Below are 26399 nucleotides of genomic sequence, written 5' to 3' on the forward strand. Positions count from 1 at the left end.
TAGAAAACATGTAGGACAGTATTTCTTGAAGTGTGTTTGTCAGTCAAACATCAAAATCAGAAATACCTGGCGTTGTTGTTAAAACCTAGACGTTCATTAATATGTGTGACACATCTCAGAACTCCTACATTGACGGAATCTTGGGAATCTGCACGTTTTGCAAACTCTCTACATGATTCTGCTGCACTCGAGTAATCCAGTCAAAGCCTTCTGTTTTATATGTAAAGGAAACAAACTTCTAAGATGCAAAGAGATTCCCCCTTAAGTGAGTCTACATAGCTATTAAGGTTCCATCCACTTAAACAAAAAGGAAAAGCGACCCATAAAATTGAATTTGGGAAAAAAGAGAAAGCACGCCCTTTGTTAAAGAGATAGCTGAAGAGCAACACAGGACTTCAATGGACATGTTGTTCATGTGTGTAGTTACTAGTCCATATGCCCCACCTAGCCACAAATTAGTGTGGTTACTTTAAATTGCTAACATGAAAATCTCAAGGCTCCACTTCTGAAGTTATTGGTTTTAGCTACTCTGTTTTCTTTTTCTAGTTTCCAAGGTTGCTCTTTTGGGCCTGATTTTAGAAATGTAATTATAACTCTGGTTTTATAGTTCTGGACTATGTAATCAAACACAGACTGGTCATAGTGGAAAATAGACAATTCTTAGCCTTGCTACATTGACAAGGAATGACAAGTGGCGGGATTCAAATTTGAGTGGCATGTCTTCCTAGTGGCAGCCCTCCCCCCCCACCCCGCCCCACCTCTGCCACCGCCCACAGCGAAAATCCAAAAATGATGCTGTGGGAAATGTAGACAGAAGGGTGTGGAAACAGTTTTTCCAGAAACATTTTTCTTTTGATCCAATAAAATCATTTAAATGTCCTTTTCCAGGAGAAAGCTTTTATTCAGTTGCATGCATTGCTAGACAGGCAGAGAAAGAGCAAGTTAAGGTAGGAAAAAAGGTCTAACATGAAAAATTACCCTCACAGTGTCCAGGGGATTATTTATTTATTTATATATTTGCACTATTCTTAAATCCAAATGGCAACCTTTTCAGAATAACATCTGTTTCAGGAATAAATATTCCTGGAATATATATCTTGTCTAAAGGCTGGGCATTTAAAGCTGATTATATATTTTTACAATAACTTTGGGAGTGTTATGAGCCATTATCTCTCATGATCAGAGTTTTCTTTCTATAACAGAAGGTAATCTTTTTATTTTTAAATTTTTCTTGGAAAAGGTTCTCCAGCCCCAATCAAGCATTCAGATGACGGCAGTCCTGGCCAACATCCTGGTTACGATCTAGTAAGAAACTCTAAGCCAGAACTACCCAGATAAAGTTCTCCTGAAACACTTAATCTTAATTCAAACTAAGCCCTCTGTCTGGTGCACACCCAGTGTTGCATTTTGTTTTTCCGAGGGTTGCTACAGAATGGGGTCTGCACAGGCGCTGCCAAATGACGGCCTAATCGCTTTTTGCTTTGTTTTTTATCCCTGAAAGAATCCAGGAATGGGCATTTAATACAATTAAAGACAGAATCTGCAAAATTATAGAATGCATTTTTATTCTCTTAAACCTCCAAATCAAAGTGCACAGTGTTCTGTTTTCCAGCCAGACCTTGCGATAAATGCAAACCCAACTTTTGGGTTTCTGTTTGGACTATCAATACAGTCATTAAAGATACATCATAGGGAAAGGGCAAGTGGCTGCCAATACTTCCTTTTTTTTTTTTCTGGAATATTCTCTAATTATTGTGTATCAAGATGGAAACCCTGGTTGGCTGAGAACAGATGTTACTTTAAAAGCCTCCCCCAGCTATCCAAGAATATTTTTCCACACGCAGTGTCACGGGGTCCCTCAATGACAACAACGTTCTCCGACGCAGCAGTCCTTAGTTGTCACTTCACCTGCGTCGCCCCCGGCGCCATTTGGCTTTTGACGTGGTTCCGAGCCAAGCACGCAAGCCGCCCTCCCGGATCCCTCCCGAATCCCGCGCGCGCGCGCGCCGGCCCCCTCCTCGCCGTGGTTTGTCCTGCAGCTCCCCTGGGCTGGGCGGCCAGTCTTGCGGCCCGGCGCGCCGCCGCTTAGCCGCTATCCTCCGGGTGGCCCCCGCGCGCGGCGCTCCGTCGGCCGGTGAGAGGTGAGGCGAGCGGAGGCTCCTGCGGCACTCGGCGCCCCCCGCCGCGCCGGCCCGCCGGAGTCCCGGAGCCCAGACAAAAGAAGCCGCGGGCGCAGGAAGGCACGAGCAGCGGCGGCGCAGGGCGATGGCCGCGCAAGGAGGCCGGGCGCTGCTGGCGCTGTGCGGGGCACTGGTCGCCTGCGGGTGGCTGCTGGGCGCCGGAGCCCAGGAGCCCGGGGCGCCCGCGGCGGGCATGAGGCGGCGCCGGCGGCTGCAGCAGGAGGACGGCATCTCCTTCGAGTACCACCGTTACCCCGAGCTGCGCGAGGCGCTGGTGTCCGTGTGGCTGCAGTGCACCGCCATCAGCAGGATCTACACGGTGGGGCGCAGCTTCGAGGGCCGGGAGCTCCTGGTCATCGAGCTGTCCGACAACCCCGGTGTCCATGAGCCTGGTAAGGGCGCTGCACCCCGCCATCTCTCGGGGCGTCTCGGAGGGCCGCAGAGGCTTGGACGGGCGGCGGTGGGGAGCGGGAGGAAAAAAGGGGGGCCCACGGGTGCCTCATGGGAAAGGGCGCCTGGGGTGGAAGGCGGCAAGTGGGGGGAGGGATGCAGACGTTGTGAACCTGACCTAGAGCGTTGTGGGTTGCTGGGTTCCCCATCTCTGCGGTCCTTCCTGCACCTCCCCCTCCCCCCAGCCCTTAGTTCACCCCTCGGTGAGCATGGGCCGGGAAGGCGGGAGGGCTGGAGGTAGGAGCGCGGAGCACGCAGATCCGCACGCCAGCGAAAACCGGGCGGTCACTCTCACTTTGCTGTATCAAAGACCGGAGAATGATTCAGAGTCCTCCGAGAGGAGGTCGACCTTCCTTGCAGACGAGAGCAGAAAGATAGCGTGCAGAAATCAAGGACTTAGAGGAAACGAGGAAAAGTCCTTCTTCATTTGTTTCCTCCTTTCCAGAGGATAAGCTTATTGGGTCCTGTAGGCTCTGCGTAACCCATCCCTACCTGGCTGTGCGTATTAGGGAGGCGCGCTGCTGTGGGGGTCCCAGGAGAGAGAGATACTGGCATCACTGGGTGGTGGTGTGTGCAGACACACAGGGCTTCCTTCCACGGTGGACAAGTGGCCTCTGACAGGCATTGCTGTTCTGAAACTGCATACGGCCTAAGGAAAAAAGGAATATCCCATTTTCTCTGCTTTAGCCAGTTGAGATGAGTAGTTTGTGACCAGGTTTTTATTTCAACTTATGTTCCCCTATAGCCATCTTAATGCATTTTCCTTCTGCATATGTAAGGCACATTTTATTTATGTTAAATGTGATTAATTTGGTATTAATAAATGGATTTAAATAATGTTCTTGGGGATTTTTTTCATTATGCTTCTGTTCTTTGGAAATGATGTAACTCTTGAAATGATGTAAGTCCTGGTCTTCTGATAGCAAAGGTAATGTTAAAATAATCTGGACTAATAACATTAGCATAGAATGCTTGATTTTTTTTTTTTTTAAATGACAGAGAAAACTAGAAAATAGGCAAAAAATTCTCAGGGTAGGGCCAGAATAGTTTTATAATGATATTTAGGAATCAAATTGAAAAGTATTAAAATAAGTGATTAATAGAGACACTTTGGTCTTCAAATGCTGAGTGTATGGGTTGATCAATAATGGATCTTCAAACAGGAAGCTTTTCTTACCTTCAACTAATATGGGGGAAAGGGTATAATCTTGCTGTCAAAACCCTAAAATGAGATCTAGAAAACATTTTATGTAGTGAGGGTCTAGCAGGACTCAGCATGTAGACTTAAAAAGTTTGAAGATTAGTTTCATACTGTTCTCTGAAGATAAAGAACAATTAAAAATGTGATGACTCCATTTCAATTATTTCAAATACCCAAAAACCATGACATCCTAGGCACAGGTAAAGTTAATCTAAGTATTCGTGATTCTCCTGTTGCCTGCTTGCCTAGAACCTTTTGTTATTCTACTATGAGAGATTGTTCCTCAGAATGTGTTACACTGTTTCTTTAAGATTATATGAAAGCTAATGTTAACTTTTTTGTTGTTTTGTTTCAAGTTAAATGCAATTCTAAAGTGATATTACTGTTAGAATGCAATATGCTTTTGAAGATGAAAACAGTAGTTCTTTTACTTCAATACCTGGAATGTATAGTCTTTTAAGATTTGCAGGTTTCTTTTTTAGATTACAAACTCTATGAGGGGGGACTGACTGTGCCTCCAGCACCTGGCCTGAATCAGGCACTCAATACACGTAATGGAAAAAATGAAATCCGTCACTAGTTGAATAAAACACTGTTTTAAAACACAATGTTTTAATCCTTATAAAGACAATCCCCCCACCCCGATTTAATTCATCTTGCAAAAGTGAACTCAAATGTTTTACATTATGTGCTTTATAGTTCTTGTTAAATGAAAGGAACTTTAAGTTCATGGTTACTTAACAAAATACAAGTGTCTATCCATTGTATTTTTATTATTTATTATTATTATCCATGCCTAATTTGGGGCTTGAACTTATGATTTCAAGATCAAGAGTTGCATGCTCCACTGACTGAGCCAGCCAGGCACACCTAACCATTGTATTTTTATTTTTTTTAAGGTTTTTTTTTTTTTTTAATTTATTTGAGAGAGAGAGAGAGAGCGAGAGAAAGCATGAGCAGAGGGGCAGAGGAAGAGGGAGAAGCAGACTTCCCGATGAGCAGGGAGCACTATGTGGGGCTTGATCCCAGGACCCCAAGATCATGACCTGAGCCGAAGGCAGACGCTACTGTGCCAGCCACATGCACCTATCCATTGTATCTTTTTAAAAAAAGATTTTAGTTATTTATTTATTTGTCACAAGCAGGCAGAGTGGTAGGCAGAGGCAGAGAGAGGAGCAGGTTCCCCGCTGAGCAAGGAGCCTGATGTGAGACTCCATCCCAGGACGCTGGGATCATGACCTGAGCTGAAGGCATTGGCTTAACCAACTGAGCCACCCAGGTGTCCCTATCCATTGTATTTTCAAAAGGAAAAATAAACTGTTATGAACATACACTAAAAAGCCACAAGGGTGATTTTTCTTTCCATCCCTTTATAAGAGGAGATAAATCCGTTAGAAATTTTCAGTGAACTAGTATTAACAAGCAAAATTCAACTGAGTAAATTTCAAAGATCTTATTGGCTGTATGCACTGATTCATGAATGGGTCAGCATCCAATCTAGCATACAGAAAGGACTTCTGAGGAGCTGTACAAAATGAAAGACTTCAATAGGCAGAAGGGAGTGGGAACAAGGAAGTTATACTACGCAAAAAAGCAAACTGATTATTGTAAGCTGACCTTCCTTTAGGGGATGGCAGGGATCTATCAGGCAGAATCCTTAACTAGTGTTGATCAGGTGATTCTTAATTGACTCATATAAGATTCCATCTCTGGGACAGATAAAACTGCAAGTAAGTTCAGTCTCGGTTTGGTGATGTGGACCTTAGCCTAAGCGACTCCACTCTGGGCCTGTTCTCTTATTTCTAACACTAGTCAACAGAGAAGTCTGATTAGTATATAAGATTGATAGTACTCTATGAGTTAACTTTTTAGGAAAGTTCTTTGAAAATATAAAACCATATAAAATATAAAAAATATAAAAATCATTCTTAAATGATTTTCAGATTCCTTCTAGAGTAAAATATTTTGAGAAACGAAAAGGGAATATCTACACTTATTCTGAGGTAGAGATGGATGCGCTCAGTGTTTTTTTGAGCACCCCACACTCTAGGTGGCCAAGTTCTATAGGCTGTGCAGCGATGCACAATCTAGTCCTCGCCCTCTGGGGAACTGAGAAGTCGGAGTTGGAAGGGCAGTATGAAGGCTTCAAGGACAGTGTGGCAGGACTGGAGATAGTACACCGGGGATGTTAGACTGGATGAAGACTGGATGACAGGAAATGTGCAGTGGCATTTACCAGTGCCAGTGTCGCTTGTACAGATGTATGTTTTGACAGAGGCCCCTGCATCTAAGGGCAGTGTTTTAACTATTTTTCTCGCCTTGTGAATATCTGTTTTATGCTTGTTTGTTTGAAATAGTATTTCTGATTAAGCTGGTAGGAAATAATATTTGCCTTAGCAAAATCATTTACTTGATTAAGACTTTGATCAACTTGCTCGTATTCATTTTACCTTCTAGTAGGAGAGAGGTGCCAAGTTTATTAGTTTTCTTAATCAAAAATTCTTTTACTGGTGGTGTCTGGGTGGCTCAGTTGATTAAGCGCCTGCCTTCAGCTCAGGTCAGGATCCCAGGGTCCTGGGATCGAGCCCTGCGTTGCGCTCCTTGCTTCTCCCTCTCCCTCTATTCTCCACCTTGCCCCCTCCCCCATGTTGTGCTCCCTCACTCTTGTTCTTTCAAATAAACAAATAAACAAACTCTTCATAAAAAAGTTCTTTTTCTGGGCTTTAAAAGAAGGTACTAATGTCTTAGTATTTAGTTAGTCTAATCAAAGAGCTCTCCCAAAACGAAACCTCTATACATAATACTTTCCTGGCAAGTGAGAGGTTTACTTGGTTAAGCTAACAGGTTAGGGATGGACGGTATTAATTCACACCCCCAGCTCTCTTCCTGAGTGGAAAGAAGTGACCATGATATTTGCGTGGTACTTGGCTGTGGTCTGAGCTGAAACTCATCTACTGATAATGATTCATTCTGTCATTTAATCTACATTTGAATTCACCCAAAAGGAAAGAAAATTCCATTTTGAACTGATCAGCAAGGAAATACCGTGCCTATTCTGTTATGGCACCGCAGGAATCAACTTGATTCTGGACTAGCTGAATGTTGGGTCTCCGTTATTACTTTGTATGACTTCGAGATCTGCAAAACTGGGTGGGAGGAGGGTTGTGGGTGGCCTCCATCAGTTAGAAGAACCGCACGTGGTCTTGGAACCAGTCTCATCTACTCACACTCGGTGAGTGTGGACCCCAGATGCAGGAGTAGGATGAAGGCTGGGCCAAGACTGAGTCTCTGTTGAACTGTGCTGTTGGCTGACTCTAAATGCTCAGATGAGTTCTCTTACATATGATACATGCCAAGACTCATCATGTCCTTATTTTTCTTCCTGTTTGCTTATATCTTATACTTTTAAGATACTCCTGTACCTAAGGATTCAAGTTCTCAAACCCAAACATAATCTCTCTGGAATGCATATCCATCATTGCAGTACTCGTAAAAGAAACCTTTATTAATTTATGTCTAAACAATGGAATCTGTTTTCCCGGACCACTCTTCCCAGAATTAAACAGGAGTTAAGATCAGTTTATTTAAAACATGGATTCTTTTACAATCCCAAGATTGCTCTTGGGAGGCAAATCTGATTTATAGCTAAATGCTATCTTAGAAACATTCTTTAGAGCATAGATTTTTCTCTTTCAAAGGTTGGAATGATTATTTTGGACCTATTCCTTCCAAAATCTGTTAAAATTTAAAGTGTATGAATGTCAGTACGTATTTGCCAAATATTGTGATGGAACATTTAATGTTGGCAGAATTTCTACACAAATAAAAAAAAAAGTAGAGATTTTGATTATTTTGTATGACCTTTTTCATACCAGATTAGTATGTTATATATTAGTGGGAAATGCTTATAACTGAGTAACACCTTACAGTTGGTGAACATAGATGTTAGATTCTGGAGAAGGATCTAGATGTGTACCACATATGGTCAAGAGTTATTTTTAGACCTGAGTGAGTCATTGCAGCTCTTGCCAGAAATTGTGTATTTGATTGACTTGTGCTTGGCTTATGGAAGAGAGGAAATGGGACTGGCCTCTAACATTATATCCTGTGCGTAGGCAAAGTACCAGCTTTCTATGGAAACCGATTTGAGAGATGGCAAAGGAATCATCTGCCAGCCATCATCTCCTTTATTGGCATAGCATGGGGGTGAAATCCCCACCTTTGCAGTCACTTCTTTTGGGAAAGATTTTTTTTTTTGAAGATTTTATTTATTTATTTGACAGACAGAGATCACAAGTAGGCAGAGAGACAGGCAGAGGGAGAGGGGGAAATAGGCTCCCTGCTGACCAGGGAGCCGGATGCGGGGCTTGATCCCAAGACCCTGAGATCATGACCTGAGCCGAAGGCAGAGGCTTAACCCACTGAGCCACCCAGGCGCCCCAAGATATTTTTGACAAATACAAAAATAACTCTTATAAGGAGTGACATATAACCCAGTCTTTCCCAAAGTATATTCATTGGAACATTAATTCAGCTTGACGTGAGAAACATTAGGTAAATGAAAATAAATAGGTTTGTTTGTTACACACCTTCTCAGAGCCCTTAAATAAGCAAACGTATATTTTAAATCTCCAAGTTAGATATAGTATTATATATACAGTATAACACATACATACAGTGTTTCCCAGTCTTTTTCCCCCATGGAATTCCCCTTTATTTTCCAAAGAAGTTATTTTGGAACTAGTATTTTGTTTGAGAAACAGCGTTAGCATATTACCATTCATTAATGTATTATGCAGGATTACTTGGGCAATTCTGTAGCAGAGAGACTCATACAAGGAGTTCCTCGGGGGTGGAGAGCATATGGTTTCCCTCTCCCCCCTCCCCCGCCCCAATAAACAGCTAGCATAGCGATTTGTGTAAAATCTTAAAGATATGCTTATTGAATTGAAACATGGTCCTGAGGCAATCAGGCATAGGACAGATCATTTTGATAGGAAAGATTAAAGTACCAAGTGCATCCCAGTTACTTTATTCGTAAGTAGTTTTACACTTTTAACTTCTGTTTACCTACTCTTCTTATCTATAAAATAGGAATACTTAAAAACTCCCACCTCCCAGGATTGCAATGGGGCTGAAACAGTATAGTCTACAAAAAATAATTCCATGAAGTTGCTCACTTCTAGTTACTAAGAAGATGGGCTAATTTGTTAAAAAATTTTCTGCACTTTCAATCAATCTGGAAAATGTGCTCCATTGGCTTTGCCCACTTGGAGGGGGCTTCCTTGTCTGTGTCCTCACATGAGAGCTGCAGAGCCTTGCCTGGTCCAATGGATGGCCCCAAGGGACCTTTTTTCTCCCAGATCACTGTTTCTTGTTCACAAATGTTTGCCTTTTCTCGATTTTTAAAACATGAGGTGTTCTTGCTTCTCTTCAGTTTTACATCTTAATTTGCTTCATTCAGTAGGAACAGTGAACATGTTCATCGGTGTTTGAGAACGTCTTTATGGTTGTTTCTTCACGGAGCTAAATAAATCCAGGGCAATTCGAAGATTTACTTTGGCAAACTAACTTATTTTTCCAAAAAATTTGTAAAGAACTGCTCAGGTCCTGACTACTTCATTCTTTCACAGCCTCAGTGTAAGTGAAAGCTCTTCAAAACCTCCTTCCTCACCCCTCCCCAATTTTCTTACTCCCATTTCTTTGTTTTCCAGAGTTCTTTGACGAGCTGTCACATAAAGGTCTCCACTGTATCCATCAATGTCAGGGAGCTTTTGTTCAAACCCTGTCTCTTCCTATTTTTAATTAGTTGCTCATGGGCGAATTACTTAACTGCTCTGTAGGTCCTAAATTTTTCACCTATGAAATGACGATAATGTGATGATTAAATGAAGTAGTAAATATAAAGTCCTTAGTTCAGCATGTGTCAACAGTTACTATTACCTCCATTAAGGTCTTTCCCAGTGTTGGTCTGAGTGCTCCCCAGTAGACTGTAAGCTTTTTGTTGTCAGGGATGGTATTTATCCCAAACGTTCAGTACTCTGTGCAGGACATAGTGACCACTCAGGGAATGTTTGTGGAATAAATGAAGTTTCTCAAACAGGCCAAAAATATGCATCACAAAACAAAGCTGTATTGAAGAGCAATGTTGATTTTATGCCTGTTAGCAGACCAGAAGTATGATAACAAGAGGATAGAACTAGTATTTTTCTTATGTATATACTTCTATTATATTGTGATGCATCTAGTTTTGCATAATGGAGAGAAATCTGCCCAAATATTATTGATGGCTTGCTACATTTGTTGTCTGCTATAACCGGACTCTTCCTCCTGAGACATTTTAAAAATTAGGTGGATTTTTAAGCATTAAATAAAAGTCCTAAAGATAACCAGTAAAAATGTACTTAGTAAAATTTTTGACCTTTAAACCATGAACCCTTGAGTGTTGTGTACTAAGAGCGGTGTGCTCTTTTGAATGTCAGAGGCATACATCCCAGGTTTTACTTTTCCCTTCCCTCGTGAAATGGCATTCAAATCATGCCCCTGAAAATGCCCTAGAGGAGGAGGTTTATCTGAAAGCCAACTGATGGGTCAAAAGAGCTCAAATTCGAAATACGAAATACGTTTAAATTTACTCTTCCCTTCCCTTCCTGTTAATTACTGGAATTGTTGCCAGTCCATTCCTCTGAAGGTTTCTCTTTCAAAATTCAGGATATGGTGTTTTGTAGGCAATCCAGCAGCCAGATCTTTCTAATGAAATGTGGCTTCAGAGAAGATCCAGTCTGTGTTACACTGCCTTTTATTATTTTCAGATGATTACCTACATATTTAAATGTCTTCAAACAGTAATCCTTGAAGGATAAGGTGGCTCGCGTAGAGCGTTACGGATCTGACTCTTAAATGAGAAATGAATGAATTATAATAATAAACTCAGCAGCAATTCTCCACTGCCAGTAAATATTCTCTGTGTGTTTAAAGATTTTATTTATTTATTTGACACAGAGAGATATCACAAGTAGGCAGAGAGGCAGGCAGAGAGAGAGAGAGAGGGGAAGCAGGCTCCCTGCTGAGCAGAGAGCCTGATGCGGGGCTCCATCCCAAGACCCTGAGATCATGACCTGAGCCGGAGGCAGATGCTTAACTCATTGAGTCACCCAGGCGCCCCTTCTGTGGTTTTTTAAAATAGAAATCTGTTTACTCTAAAGTCACTGCTGAACATTATAGTTTTATCCTAATAACAACAATAATAATACCTCTCATTTTTAAGACATTTGCTTTCAAACGAAGACTGATTATTTAAAAAATGGATGCAGATCACTCATTTTTAAAAATGAGACTAAATATAACCTTTAACTTACATTCAGGTTCCTAAAAGCATGCTTTGCTGTGATTATGTGTGTTCAGGGAATTGAGAAAAACAACAATTATCTCATGTATTTGCATATGCAGGCAAACACTCAGATGTTCGCATCCCAGAATGATGCTGTCTGATTGGAATACCCAGTTTCTCTTACTACATTAAATTATTCAAAACTAGAAAATCTTCTCTTTATTACACAGCTGCCATTCACTGCCATTGTCCATTTTCTCCCCCCACGAAATATTTTGTTTCTAGAGCTCAGCTCAACAGCTTGCACAAATCATAAGCTTGACCATGAGTTCAGAGTAGGAAAAGCTCTATATAAATGTTAGGCTGTCACCTCCCTGACCAAAATTCTGAATACCTTTCTTCTTTTTCCTTTTCTAGCCAAGGGATAGTTTTAAAAATGGCCTTTTCTCATAACCACTATAAAAAATTGCTGTGTAACATTCCAAGATAAAGGCAACTTTCCAAGATGAAAAGAGAATGTAGGCTTTTGTCAGTGTAGCTAATATTTTTAATTTAATTTAGAGAATATTTACTGAATACCCAGTATGTATATGCTATTTTATTTTCTCTGCCGGTCACACTTTCAGGCAGTGCCTTTGCATATCTTGAAATGAATTATTTAGTTTCTTGACTTGGATTCACTTAAAAAAAAAGATTTATTTATTTATAACCCAGAGTTAACAGACAAAAGCCCCTTAGTCAGAGCCTGACTCAGGGCCTGATCCCCTGACCCTGAGATCATAACCTGATCCAAAACCAAGAGTCAGACACTTAACCCACTGAGCCACCCAGGCCTCCCCCCCATCCCCCGGCCCTGACCTGGGTTCACTCTTTCACACACGTTGAGCTTAACTTACATGCTATATAACCAGTGGCCATGTTACTTTATTCCATATAAAATGTGTGCTGCATAGACATGCAAGGGTCAAAGAGTTCCCCTTTCTGTTCTTGACGTAGCAAGTGTAAAAACCGATCTGCAGGGGAAACTACTGGAAACGTTAGACATTTGCAAAATAAAACGTCTTCTGTCCTATTGTGTGTGTGTGTTTTAGGTGCAGTGTGGGACATATAAGTACAGTCTTATTGAAACAGTTTCATTTGTCTCAAACTGTGACATTGTTCAGCACAGATCTTTCTTTATCTTTTCTTTCTTTTTTTTTTTTTCTTTTGATGTTTACTAGAAGAAACCAGTCTCATTCATTGTGGGAACTCAGTAAATGTTAAGCCAGATTCTTTTCATAATCAGCTTTATGGGAATTAAGTTAATGAACTTTTGGGAAACTGCGCTAAGTCCACACAGGCAGCAGGACCTTTATAGTGCTCACCTGAGGAGAAATCTGCTTATTGTATTTCCTCAAGAGTCAAAGTCAGTCTTTGGAAAACGCGAAAGCAGTACAAAATATAGGTAAATAAGTCTCATGTGAATATTATATGGGTATATAGCGAATGATACTCTAGAGATAAATAGACTAAAATATTATATAGACAGTTACGTTTTATCTGGATGATGGCAAGATGATCATGAGTGGAGCAATCACTTTAAATTATTTTACCTTTAAAATTGGCTTATTTGTATTTATAGATTTCAGTTGCGTCTGTAAAAGAGCTTTCATTTTCCTTGTTTTTACTCCTACCCATAGCTACTATAGGAAATAAAGAGTCTTCTCTTTTATCTAAGTGGCTTATTAAAAAAACAAGTCTTGGGGTGCCTTGCTGGCTCAGTCGGCAATGCAGTTGTTGAGTTTGAGCGCCATGTTTCGGGGTAGAGATTACTTAAAAATGAAATCTTAAGAAGTCTTTTCTCAAAAGCTTTCTACTTTCAAGAAGTTTTTTTGAGTTGTTGTTCCTTTCTCTAAATCTGGTCAGACATTCCGCCAGGGTTTTAAAAAATTGGCCAAATTTGCTTTTACTTTTGTGAGGATTCTAACTAGATGCCCTCCAAGGTAGATTTGGAGAACCTTACTGGTTAGTGTGGTCCCACATTTTCTCCTCTTCCACCTTTGGCTTTTCCTTTCTTCCATGGATATTAAAATAGGGTAGTAATCTGAATAACAATTGAGAGGATTTTGTCCGTGAATTTTGGGTTGTAAACACGCAGGGATGTGTACAGGGTCATTTACTGCTGAGCATTTATTCCTTAGCTAGCTCCCCATCCATCTTTTTATAAACAACCTCCAGTTTAGTCCTACATGAACTGATTTCCCATACCTGCTACATGTGACGAATTGGAGAATATTTATCTTTATGGGAACTTGAAGATACAGAAAGAGTCTGCCTATTGTTGAAAAAAAAATTTAAAAGAAAAATAAAAAAAGTAAATTTTTTAAAGATCTTATCACAGGTGATCTTAATTAATCCCCTGTAAAAATACACATAAACTGCTGTTATTTATGAGGAAAGACTTAGCAAATATGTTAGGAATAGTTACACTATAAAAAGGACCGGTAACTTGAGGAGTTTATTTTTAAGATCAAGACCCTGAGATCAAGAGTCACATCTCTAGACTGAGCCAGCCAGGAACCCCTTGAGAGGGTTATTTTTAGGAAGTATAATGGGGCTGCAGAGGGAACAATCTGAATCCTTAATAGGCACATTTGGTTATGTCTATACTGCCTTTGTTTATCAAACAGGGACAGCCTATTTTCACCTATACGAAAAAGCCAAATTGTCACGTCCTTAGCACTCTTTAGTTCATTTATGACAAAAATCAGAGTTATAAAATGAAGGCTCAAAAATATAGTGTATATTCAGTTACAAGTTAGTAATGTAAATCATTGCTTGTGCTGAAGTTTTCCTTCTCTATAGAGAACCATACTTCTTGCTAATATCTTTTTTTCTTTTTTGTTACTTTCTTAATTGACAAATATACTAAAACTGTTAGAAGGTTGTGGTGACGTATAACCATTTATAAATTAAATTATATAAGGTTATCTGGCATGTAAACATTATTAAAATGTCACTAAAATATAAACAAACAAATCCAACATCTAATGAAAATCATAATTTAATCAAATTTAGGGCCCATTGCATAATGTCACTGCTAATTTTCAAAGTAGCCAAATTATAAAGTGATGTGCCCTCCCCTTTTTAAAAGAGACTAAGTTGTCTTCTTCTGGAACCAGGATAATAATAGTGGGGACTATTTGGTGTGTTTTGGGTCTGTAGTAGTTTCTCAGTGCAGTGTTGAAAATGATGAATGAGTGAATACTTCAGAATGAATAACACACGTATTATATACAGTTATATGCCCTTTGCCAGACTGTTAACTGTGGCCATGGAAGTATATCCTGTTCTCCATGGCAGGGCAGATGTGAAAGCAATGCACAGATCTGCTTTCTCTGTGACCTTGAGGATATCTCTGCCAGGTTTACTGTTGTATCCACAGCGCCTGGCATGTGCATCTGATCACAGGCTGATTTGATGTTAATGCTCCACTCTAGCCTGGTCTTTTTTCTTGTTCTGGTCCTTTCTCTATAAAGCCTTGACTTTATGTTGCTTCCTGATCTGCTTCTTAGTAAGATGCTGGTCCATGCTGTGTTGAGCCACATCACTCTGGCTGCTTTCTTATATCAGAACCAAAGTGCTAATTACAAAGGGCTCTTAGTCATCAGGAGGATGACCATGGAAGTTGTGACCAAACGATCAAAGAAAGCCATGAGCAATATTAAGCATGCAATTGGATACAATTTCAATATTTATAAGAGCTGTGTGGTCCTATCAAATAGGTGATTATGAAAGGAAGGAAACTGTCTCTGAAACAGGATGGAAATTATTTAATTATTTTAAGAGTCAAGGAAATACATAGTCAAATGAGTGGTATAATCATTTGGGAGGGAATTACCAAGTCCAATTTGTCTTGAAAATTAGATGAGGATAGGTCATAAAGCTAGGGATGTGGGTAGGTCATCATTGCTCTCTTCTCTAAGTTTTGCAGTTCATGAAATAGAAATTATTACAGTGGCTCAACATGCTGAGAAAAATTGCCCCAAACATCTGCAGCTTTGACACTTAAGTCAACTGAAGGTGATAACCCCCCACATTGCCTACATTTCTTTGGGAAGGTAACCCCAAAACCATGTGGCTTGACATAGCTGTTTCCTTTTGGGGTAAGAATTTTAAACCCTAAGGAGATTTATTTTATTTTATTTTTTTAAAAATATTTTATTTATTTATTTGACAGAGAGAGAGATCACAAATAGGCAGAGAGGCAGGCAGAGTGAGAGGCAAGCAGGCTCCCCGCTGAGCAGAGATCCCGATGTGGGGCTCAATCCCAGGACTCCAGGATCATGACCTGAGCTGAAGGCAGAGGCTTTAACCCACTGGGCCACCCAGGCACCCCTGCTAAGGAGATTTAGAAATAATTTATATATTATTGGGGCTTTAAGTGCTTTTGAAACTTAAAATGTTCTGTAAAATTTGGTAGATTGTAATGTCTAAAGATTAACCTTATAATTCTAATAGGAAAATATGTCAATTATGATTTTTAAGCTGAAATTTTGACAAGTTTGTAACCTGTATTAGAACACTGAGAAAACTTAAGAATAACCATGTATGGGGAGGGTGTGTGGGACAAATGAGTGAACTGTTTTGTTTCATTTTTGTTTAGTTTAAATAAAATTAAAAGAAAGAATGACCATGTACATTTACTATTGTAGATTTACCATATTATTTAGGAAGTTAAGAATGTTTGTTGGTCAGTCAAACAAGGGACTTAAAAAGGAAATTGAATATATTAAATTTATTTTTACAGTTTGAAATTTTTAAGACAATTTAATGAAGTGAACAAATTTCTCCTTAAGGTAAGCGTATAGAATCTGCTAGATTTGTAAATGCATCAATATGATTTGTAAACTGAACTTAAATGCTTATGGAATAACTACAATCTTGAATTTATAATTTGTACCTCTACTAAGTTGAATGTTGAATTTTGAAAACCTAATTAAATTCTAAATCTTTTCTATTCATATAAGTCACTGTCTAGGGCATCAGAAAGCATGCATTTAACATTAGTTTCTGCATGCAATGACTCAGATCTCAGTCCCCTGAAAGAATTTTTGCTTCCAAATTCAGGAGCTGCAGGTGACTTTGGAGGCATTGAACATTTGCAAAATATCTGATAAAATGCTTCCTTCTATGTGTTAATGCATGGGAAGGATTCTCTAAGCTCTCCTTAAATTTACTTTGTCCAAATAGAACAACCTCTAGGTTGAGTGTTGTTTGGAAGAGTCTCCCCCATATATACCTGGTGTTCGGTTGATTCCAGTGTTCCACTGTCCACTGTTGTGTCTGAGATTAAAAGAGTTTCATGTTTTCATATATGTGAGTGGTATGCAATTTTACTGTACCTCTCAAGTCCATTTCAACAACTAATTTTCTCTCTACTAATCACTGTGGACTGGACTGGAGAATCTTCATTAAAAGAGTGTAATAATTTTACTCCTGTGTCTAAATTGGTGGTTTGTATATTGAGGACAAATCTAAGCCTTGCACTAGCTGTAACAATTGAACTATGTGTCAATTATTTTTAATATTTCTAAGACCCCTTTTTTTTCCATTATTTTTAAACTTCTTGGCATGCTTTTTTATTGTCGATTCATATTGCTGGATAGATGGGAGTTGGGAGTACTTGATACCGTTCTAATAAACATTTCTCCTTCTCTTTTGACTCTCCTTCAGTTTGCAAAAACTGTATCCTAAAAAATTACATGTAACTTTTGGGAACATTAAGTATTTTTTCCTGAGTAGTTTTAAGAATCTTATCATTGGTGCTATTGATATTTTAATGTTGAAGTTAGCCACTGATGGCTGTAATTTCAATGATCTGTGTATATGGGGAGAGGGAATGAATGAGAGAGTGTTTCCTAAATGAATGTACAGAAGGGTGAGACTAGCTGGTATTTCCCCCAGAATTCATAGAATGGAGTTAATATATTTATGGACTCTGTAAAGACAGTAGCATAAGCAAAGCATTTATACCTCTGCCAGCATTTCCAAGAGGCCAAGAAGGCTCTCAGTTTAGACCATACCATATTTTCCATGATCTCAGTTCCCAGACCAAGGTAATAAGAACTTTATTATAAAAAAGACCCTACTAACAACTTTCAGGTATAAATCACCCTAATTGGACAAATAATGACATTCATTCACTAAGCATTTAGAAATACCTGATAGAAGTGCTTTCAAACCACTTCATGTTTGGAAGTCAAACTCTGGGTAGTAGGGGTCAGTAAATGATGTGCATCTTTTATTACTGTGCTTTATTATATTTGTATCTCTAATGGGCCTAGTTAATTATAAGCAGGTTCTTGCTCTATGACTGACATTCTGCAAATTGAAGAGATACTTACAAAAGGGAGCAAGAAACAACAGTATTTTACCAAGTACTTAATGTGAAGATATTGACTCAAATTCTACAAGGAGTTGAGAGAGAGAGATCATGAAGGACTTTCAGAAGGAAGGGATTTGAGCAGGTCTTAAAGTGAATCACATCTGGAAAGTAGAAGGTGTATGCCAGTATAAGATTATTCTTGTGTCTTTTTCTTCACTGCCCCTGTTAGTGGTGATATGTACGCCTTCAATAACTGTTGTGACAGATAATTACATTAAGATGTGTAATTTCCACCTTGTTAGAGAGAATATAATGCTTAGGGTGTTGTCCTTTGGGGTCAATTTCCCTCTTTAGGAGGATAAAACTATTTGGGATGGATCTTATGCTAACATTATATATTATAACACAATGCATGTGTATATAATATAACATAGATAAGATGTGACATATTATGTTTACATTTATACTTACATTATATATAACATTTTATAAAATTAAGCATATGAATAAAATGTTATGGTTATATTAGATATAATTTAATTATATTAAGCATTTAAAATTTATTATAGTGTAATAAGCAACAATTTATTTCCTTTTTTTCACCTCTCTGTAGCTATTATTGGACACTCTCTAAAAGTTATGGGGGAAAAGATGTTAAGTAATTGTGATTTTGTTAGGCTAATTTTCTGCTGTTAGATATAGCTCAATTATATTTGACTATACTTTCAAAAACTATCCTTAACAACAAAATAAAAGCAACACCAAAAAAATGATGTAGCTTGATATTGAAAGAATTCAGCCCATACGTTTTCTCCATGCATTGGCTGACATTTTAGAACTTTCATCCAGATGCATTTGTGTAACATTTGAATAATGATCATGTAGTTTGTCAGATGCTTTTGGGAGAGAAATTCACTATGCAGAAATATTTACAGTTTAGCTAATTTTTCAAATTATAGGTTTTTGGTTAGAGTAAAATTATTTTAAATTGCTCCTAATGTTAAACCTAATCTTTATTAGTGTTACATAGAATTGTGAAACGGAATCATATAATTTTTTTTTTTCCTATCTGGAAGGAATACTTTGATTACGTTGTGCTCCAGAGAGAGATTAAACCACCTCCCCAAGCTTTTTTAGCCTAGGAGGCCTAGAACCCATTTCCTGATAGACAGTTGGGCTGGCTTCCTTTTTAGAGTATTTCCCATAGCAATGTATAGAGAAAGGGGAATCAATGTAACTATTTCTTATGTGGCCATTGAGAGTCTAGAGCTATCTGCATGGACTGAAGTCTGGGAGGGAGTTTATAGCAATGTAACTTATCAGTGTTTTCAGTTCCTTAGAACAGTTTCCTGCCTGTGTGCTGTTAAATGGGTATGGGTGTGCTGAAGGTGGATGGACAGGGCCTGGGAGGGCCAGAGGGTGTGTTAAGTGGCAAAATCAGGAAAAGATTGAAATAAATCACTTTAGCATACTCCAAGTATATGTAGGAAATGTTTTTTTGGGGGGGCAGTAGAATCTACTCTTTAGGAAGAAACAAGATTCTGTTGGAAGACTGCTCTGATGAATTCTAGAAGAGTTGGGCCTTCCTGTGCTGAGGAATGGGCTGAATTGAATAAAAAGGAGAGGCACATTTTCAGAGAGTGTGTGGACAGTCAGAGAGGGAGAGAAAGACTTAATGGCTGGTGGCTTTAGAAAACCTTTGGGGATGGCAGAAATGTCAAATGCGGAAGTCAGCCGAATCTACTATGCTCTGTGATGCTTTGTGTAGGAGTTTACTTTGGAGGATGAGATGAGGTACTTAATCTTGCTCCAAGATGAGCACTGGCAAAACCAAAGTTGTCCAAGGAAGGACAGTTATGTATACGTTAAAATATACTTACGAGAATTTATTAACAAAGGTCAGATATGCACTGTGCTTCCTAGAATATATAAAGGCTATTTGGGAATGTGATCCAGACATCTCCCAACTCACTGCCCATTTACAGTAAAGACTTAAGATTCCTAAGTTATATATTCCAAATCTGAACCCTAGTCCTGGGAGAGTGTAAATATTTGGCTGGTGGGGTGGGGGGAGGGGGACTATGTGAGGGTATTGTGGTTCATAAGTCCAGCTCAAGATTTGTGTGCCGTGTGCAGAATGAATCATATGTTGTTGGAGGTTAGGAGTATGGAATATAAATAACTGATATTGGGTGAGGTTTCCTTTTAAAAATAGTACTTGTGTTGGCCTGTTCGGGTGTCTACATTAAATTTTAAGGTGAAAAAAGTTACTTGTGCTAAAGAGAAGGACACATTTTTTGAAAATTTTCTCAAACCAACAATCAGCACAGAGTTTCTTAAAGAACTTTATTTCTGTATTTGTGAGTGTTTTATTTAAAACATTACAGGGGAAGAAGAATTATTGATATTATATTGCATATCTAATAACTCAGCTATGCTAAAACTAAGCTATATTAAAATAATAAATATTCATAGGAATTATACCTAGAAAAAAGTGCCCCCTTAAATTTTTGTACAGAAAATAGTGGTGTACATTATTGTAAGAAGTTAAGAATATATATGAAATATATATGGGTGAAACTTTTTTGTTTTGTTCTTTGCCATTTGTGAGACCTTACTAAGATGATTAGATGATAGATTTGGTTGGTAATTTACAGGCAGCATTTGGATAAGCAGTAAAAATACCAGCATCTTCAGGACCATGTTTGAGTGAGAGGGTGGGTTCTCATGGGCAGGAAATGGGCCAATAATACAATGAAAAGACTTGAGATAATTTTGTAGTTAACTCAGGGTAAAATACTTTTCTTTTGATTATCGTATTGTTTCAGGTGAAAGTATTTGGTCTGAATTATTTAAACATCTGCTGTAATTCCCCATTTGATTTGTGCATGGTTATTGGGTGTTGTTAAGAGTGGGAGTCCAGAGCCCATTGGGTGTGAGGCCAAGAAGAAGGGGCGGTGGGCAGTCCTCTGTGTGTCAGGAGTCAGTGAATATACTGCTAATGATTTGCTGGGCAGTTTTTTTTTTTTAAAGATATTATTCTATTTATTTGACACAGAGAGAGATCACAAGTAGGCAGAGAGGCAGGCAGAGAGAGAGGGTGAAGCAGGCTCCTTGCTGAGCAGAGAGTCCGATGCGGGGCTGGATTCCAGGACCTCGAGACCATGACCTGAGCCGAAGGCAGAGGCCCAACCCACTGAGCAACCCAGGTGCCCTTGCTGGGGCAGTTTTGATAGGAGCTATTTCTTTTTCAAATTAATTAGAAAGTGACTTTTTAGGGTCATTTTCCAAGTTCTCCTATACAAATGGATTAGAATGAAAGGAATGTGGACTAAATTTCCTCTTGTTTCTTATCTGTTAAGGCTATACTCTGCCTAGAAGCTGAATTAGAAGCTGAGCTTAGAAGGTCAGGATTAAACTGGAAATCCTAAATGTTGTGTATTTTATGTAGTTCAAAGGTTTTACATGTTATTTCACATAGATAGTTGTACAGGCTCTTGGGAAATGTTTTTTTCAGAGAATGCTAACTGGGCACACACAAGGTCTACTGATGACAGAAGTACTTCTGTAACAGAATGACTAAAAAAATCTATAGTGAAAGGTTTGTGGCAACCCAGTCTTGCATGTATGGCACTGGGACTGTGGCTAATTCCAATATAAAGAGGAGTCCTCCCTCGTCTTAAGTAAATAAAGACTAGACTGACTTTTTATCCAGTCAGTTATTCTAAGACTGTTGCAACTTTTTTTTTTGCCTCTATTTTCTCCTCCCTTCAAAGGGAGAAAAGCGTGTGTGTGCATGTGTGTGTGTGTGTGTGTGTGTGTGTGTGTGTGTTTATGTGTTCATGTATGTTGAAATTTTAAATTTAGCAGAGTTTTCATGAACAAACACTTTTCAGTTAATCAAGTGTATTCTTTCTACTGAGGTTTTCGGTTCCTGGGGGATATATTACATCCCCTTTCTGAATTAGTTTCTGGAGTCATCTTTAACTGGGCTGAGGAATCTGTCAGGGAACTGCTGGTGTCAGACTCATCATAGTTTACGGACTAGGGTCTCACTGCTATAGCTTCTACAGCCTGGCTTTGAGGTAGCTCAGAGAAAGTGAGCCATCAAATGCTCGACATGTCAGATAAGAAGATAGTAAAGAGGGTTAAAAAGATTATGACAGGCTGAGACATAGCATTTAAAATAAAAGAAGAAAGACGAGCAAAGTTGAAAACAAAAGCACTACACAGTATAAATAAGGTAGAATGAAATAGAAAACATAAGCAAAAATATTGAAATGTTGTGAAAAGAATAGGAATTTATTTTATATTTTTGCTCATACTTATATAATGCTTAGTATGTGTCAAACACTGTTTAGAGGCTTAACTCATCTAATCCTGAACTCCTATGGGATTGGTACTATTATTATCCCTGTTCTTCAAATTTGGAAGCAGATGCACAGAGAGGTAACATTTAACATTACAGGCTTGTGAGTGGCAAAATCAAGATTAGAATGCACATGGATATATAGGTACATTGTTAAACAAATACACAAAATCAGTACATTAAGACCTGTTTGCTTCATCCCCTTCCTTTCTTCTGAGACAGCTCCTCTCTTCCTGCCTCTCTCTCTTTCCTTTTTGGAGAAATTTTCCTTGTTATTACGTGATTTGAGTGGAAGCTGATGCCATTTTTAAAAAAGATTTTATTTATCTGATATGGAGAAAAAAAGAGCACAAGCAGGGAGAGTGGTAGAGGGAGAGGGAGAAGCAGCCTCCCTCTGAGCAGGGAGCACCCCAGGATCATCACCTGAGTAGAAGGCAGGTGCTTAACCTATCAAGACACCCAGCACCCCTGTGCCATGTTCTTAAACACCCTCTCTCCTTGCTTCCAAAGTCTCCTCACTACCCCATCATCATATCTGATTTTATAAGATATTTCCAAACATTAGGTTCTCTGCATTTTCATTAGGTAAAACAAGATCATCTGCCTTGGACAAATTATCATTTCCACTTAAAAATGGAACTATATTAAAAATAAGATTTAAGTGTAATTTTAACCATTCACATAATAATATCATTCTGGTCTCTTCTACATTTATTTCCTTGATTAATCTCTTTAATCAGACATAGTATTAATAACAGTCTCGTAAGAGTAGGTACCAGTGAAAGTTTTCTAAGACATTAACACTTTCCATTATATTTAGGACTGTTGGCCTACAAGTGTGTGCACACAAATATACACACACCTTTAAATGGAATATCTAGGAAATCAAGAGAGTTAGAAACGGAGCATAGATGAATATTTTAAAATAGAAGAGCAAAGGACTTTTCATAGGTAGACCTGATGTGAGGTGACTCAAATGATCTCGCCAGTTACTTTAGCTAATTTGATCATTGTAGCTTGAATCATATTGGAGTTTTAAGATGGGTGGCTTGTTTCATTGGAAAATCCAGTATTTTTTTTGAAGTAGGTGTTGCCATGGTAACAGAATGGCTTAGCCACTGAAGATTAATTTCATTGGTTGAGTGTCCGCAGACTTGCCTGTTGAGTAACATTAATATGTTGCCTCCTGCTGTTTTTTTATTGAGGAGACCATCTGGCTTTAAGCTGTATTTAAAGGTCCAGTTCTGTTAGACAAAGAATACTGGGTGACGTACACTGAGGTGTTAAAAATAGGTTTTGTAGGAATTGGCTCTTTTAACTAATTGGTGACTAAGAAGTTCCACTTCAGATCACTGCCTATAGTAGCAAGTTTTATTAATTCATAATTCTAGCCTTTGACACTAGGAATTAAAGGCTTTACTTTCGAGCTTGCTTATGTTATACCAATTTAATTGCCTAAATATACACCTTTAACATGATCATATTACTCTCCATGTGCCTAAAAATGAACCCACTTGATAAAGTGTTTTCTTACATTGTATCTCCATAAGCTACATAGTTAGAGCTATTTTGTAAAAATAATGATTACTGGAGATGTTTAACATTAGAACATGAATAGTTGTCAGTTTTCTTTTTGAATTTAAGGGTGATAAAAATAATGGATTTTCAAGTAAGAAGTGCAAAGATGTCAAATGCATCTGTTATCTAAATAATAACAATCCATTCTGAATAGTAAATATCTGTTTTGTATATACTAAAAGACATACCCTTTTTGTTTTGTTGACTGTTTCCTTTTCTGTGCAAAAGATTTTTATCTTGATGAGGTCCTAATAGTTCATTTTTGCCTTTGTTTCCCTTGCCTTTGGAGACATGTCTAGCAAGAAGTGGCTGCAGCCAAGGTCACAGAGGTTGCTGCCTGTGTTCTCCTCTAGGATTTTGATGGATTCTTGTCTCACATTTAGGTCTCTTGTTCATTTTGAGTTTATCTTTGTGTATGGTGTAAGAAAGTGGTCTAGTTTTATTCTTTTTCATTCTTCTGCATGTGGCTGTCCATTTTTCCCAACACCATTTGTGGAAGATACTGTCTTTTTTTCTGTTGGATATTCTTTCCTGCTTTGTCGAAGATTTCCTGCTTTGGTCTATCAACCATAGAATTGAGGGTCTATTTCTGGGCTCTCTATTCTGTTCCATTGACCTATGTGTCTGTTTTTGTGCCAGTACCATACTGTCTTGATGATTACAGCTTTGTGATAGAGCTTGAGGTCTGGAATTGTAATGCCACCAGCTTTGGTTTTTCTTTTTCAACATTCCTATTCGTGGTCTTTTCTGATTCCATACAAATTTTAGGATTATGAGGTTCCTCAAGAAGTTAAAAATAGAGCTACCCTATGATCCAGCAATTGCACTACTAGGTATTTACCCCAAAGATACAAATATACTGAAGGGGTACATGCACCCCAATGTTTAAAGCAGCAGTGTCCACATTGGCCAAACTGCGGAGAAAGCCCTGATGTCCATTGACAGATGAATGGATAAAAAAGATGTGGGATATATATATATATATATATATATATATAGAGAGAGAGAGAGAGAGAGAGAGAGATATCTCCACAATGGAATATTACTCAGCCGTCAAAAAGGATGAAATCTTACCATTTACATTGACGTGGATGGAACTGGAGGGTATTATGCTGAGCGAAATAAGTCAATCAGGGAAAGACAATTATCATATGGTTTCACTCATAAGTGGAATATAAGAAATAGTGTAGAGGATCATAGGGGAAGGGAGGGAAAGCTGAATGGGAAGATATCAGAGAGAGAGACAAGCCATGAGAAACTCTGGGCTATAGGAAACAAACTGAGGATTGCTGCAGGTGTGGTGGGTGGGGGATGGGCTAACTGAGTGATGGCATTAAGGAGGACATGGGATGTAATACGCACTGGGTGTTATAAGAAACTGTTGAATTATTGAACTCTATATCTGAAACTAATTATGTATTATAGGTTGGTTAATTGAATTTAAATTAAAAAACTGGAAAAATGAGGAAAAGCTAAAAAAAAAGAGAGACATACTAGGAGGGGATAAGATGTATATATGAGATAATTAAGACAGAATATGGCAAGTACCTTAAGAGAAATGCAAAGTGAAGTAAGATTAAAAGAGGAAGATATATTCAATAAGGATACCAAGAAATCTCTGTGAGGGAAGTGATGCCTGACTGGCTTGGATCCTAGCAAGTGGAGACAAAGAGAGGATTCTAGAAGAAAAGCGGTACCATTCATTAAAATTATCATCCCAAGCTCTCTAAGAATGGGTTCCAAGGTAACTGATGTTCAACGAATAACAACATCAGACTTTGTGTTCAGCACTTATTGCACTTGTGAAGGAAGCAAAATCTTAATAGGCTTTAGTTGTATTAGGGTGTCCTTGAGTAGAAAATGTATGAGCTACTCATTTAAGAAAAAGGTAATGTGCTTTTGATAGATTTAGTGAGGTGTGGTGGACCAACCACCAGGAGAGAGATGTATGGTTGTTAGTTTGAAATGAGGACCTTTATTTCAGGGGAGAGTTTGAGGACAGAGGAAGAGTTTTCAGACTCATTTGCAGGACTGGAGAAGGTGGAAACTGTGATTGTGGGTGAGACCACTGAGGGAGAGAGAATGGACAGAGGAAAGAGGGTGTCCCAGGGCAGAGCCTTAGGATATACCAACATTTTTAAGATAAGAGGAGGTAGATAGAGCAGAGAGGTAGTCAGAGAAGTGGAGACTGTTGATGAAATTCAGGGCGGTAGAAATCAGGGGAAGAGAGTTTCAGGGGCGGGGGGCAGCAGGCAATGCCATGGGCTGTGGAAGTTGATGAAACAGAGGTCTCAGTAAATGACACTCACTTCTTGGACTGGTTAGAAATCACTGTGACATGTGGTGGGGGGGGGCAGGCTCAGTAGAACTGAGAGGAAGGAGCCACACCAAGGAATAGGGAGTAAGTGGAGAGTTGATTTCCCTCGAACACTAACCTTTTCTTACTCATCCATCACAACAAGCTTCTGGAAGGATTAGTCTCTACATCTTCATCACACTCATTTGGGATTCACAGCCAGTGTGGCTTCCATGGCATCATGCTGTTGAAGCTGTTCTCATGAAGGACACTAATGATCTCCCCACTGGGTCACCTTGTGTCCTGGTTTGTGCTGGGGCCATATTCTGTGCTCCTTGGGTGTTTGTTCGTAGAGTCTCCTTTCACTCTCAAGACTGTCCTGGTTTCGATGGTAAGTTCTGAGTCACTCTGGCTCTTAACCATCAATTCTACTGAGCAGCTTTCAATCTTTATTATACTCGATCTTATTTATTTATTTTTGCATGATACAGTTGATCACACTTGTTTATTGTGACTTGCAGCTCCTCTTAGACTTGTGCTGGATAAGTCACCTGGTTCTCCTTTTATCTTCTCAATCTTTTCTGAGGTCTCCTCTTCTCTCTGCCCTTTAAGTGGTGGCATTGCCCAG

The 26399-nt window shown here is 39.0% G+C and overlaps 1 protein-coding gene across 1 annotated transcript in view; it reads left to right on the plus strand.

Annotated features, from left to right (window-relative positions):
* Nucleotides 1-2171: 2171 nt before the first annotated feature.
* Nucleotides 2172-26399, plus strand: part of CPE (carboxypeptidase E) — a 106083-nt gene continuing 81855 nt past the window's right edge. Inside the window, exon 1 of the mRNA XM_032863705.1 lies at nucleotides 2172-2572. Coding sequence (XP_032719596.1) covers nucleotides 2266-2572 — 307 coding nt within the window. The 5' untranslated portion in view covers nucleotides 2172-2265. The remainder of the gene's footprint in view (nucleotides 2573-26399) is intronic.

The sequence above is a fragment of the Lontra canadensis genome, unplaced genomic scaffold (assembly GCF_010015895.1).
Source record: "Lontra canadensis isolate GAN:19392208 unplaced genomic scaffold, GSC_riverotter_1.0 scaffold1, whole genome shotgun sequence".
Classification (NCBI taxonomy): Eukaryota; Metazoa; Chordata; class Mammalia; order Carnivora; family Mustelidae; genus Lontra; species Lontra canadensis.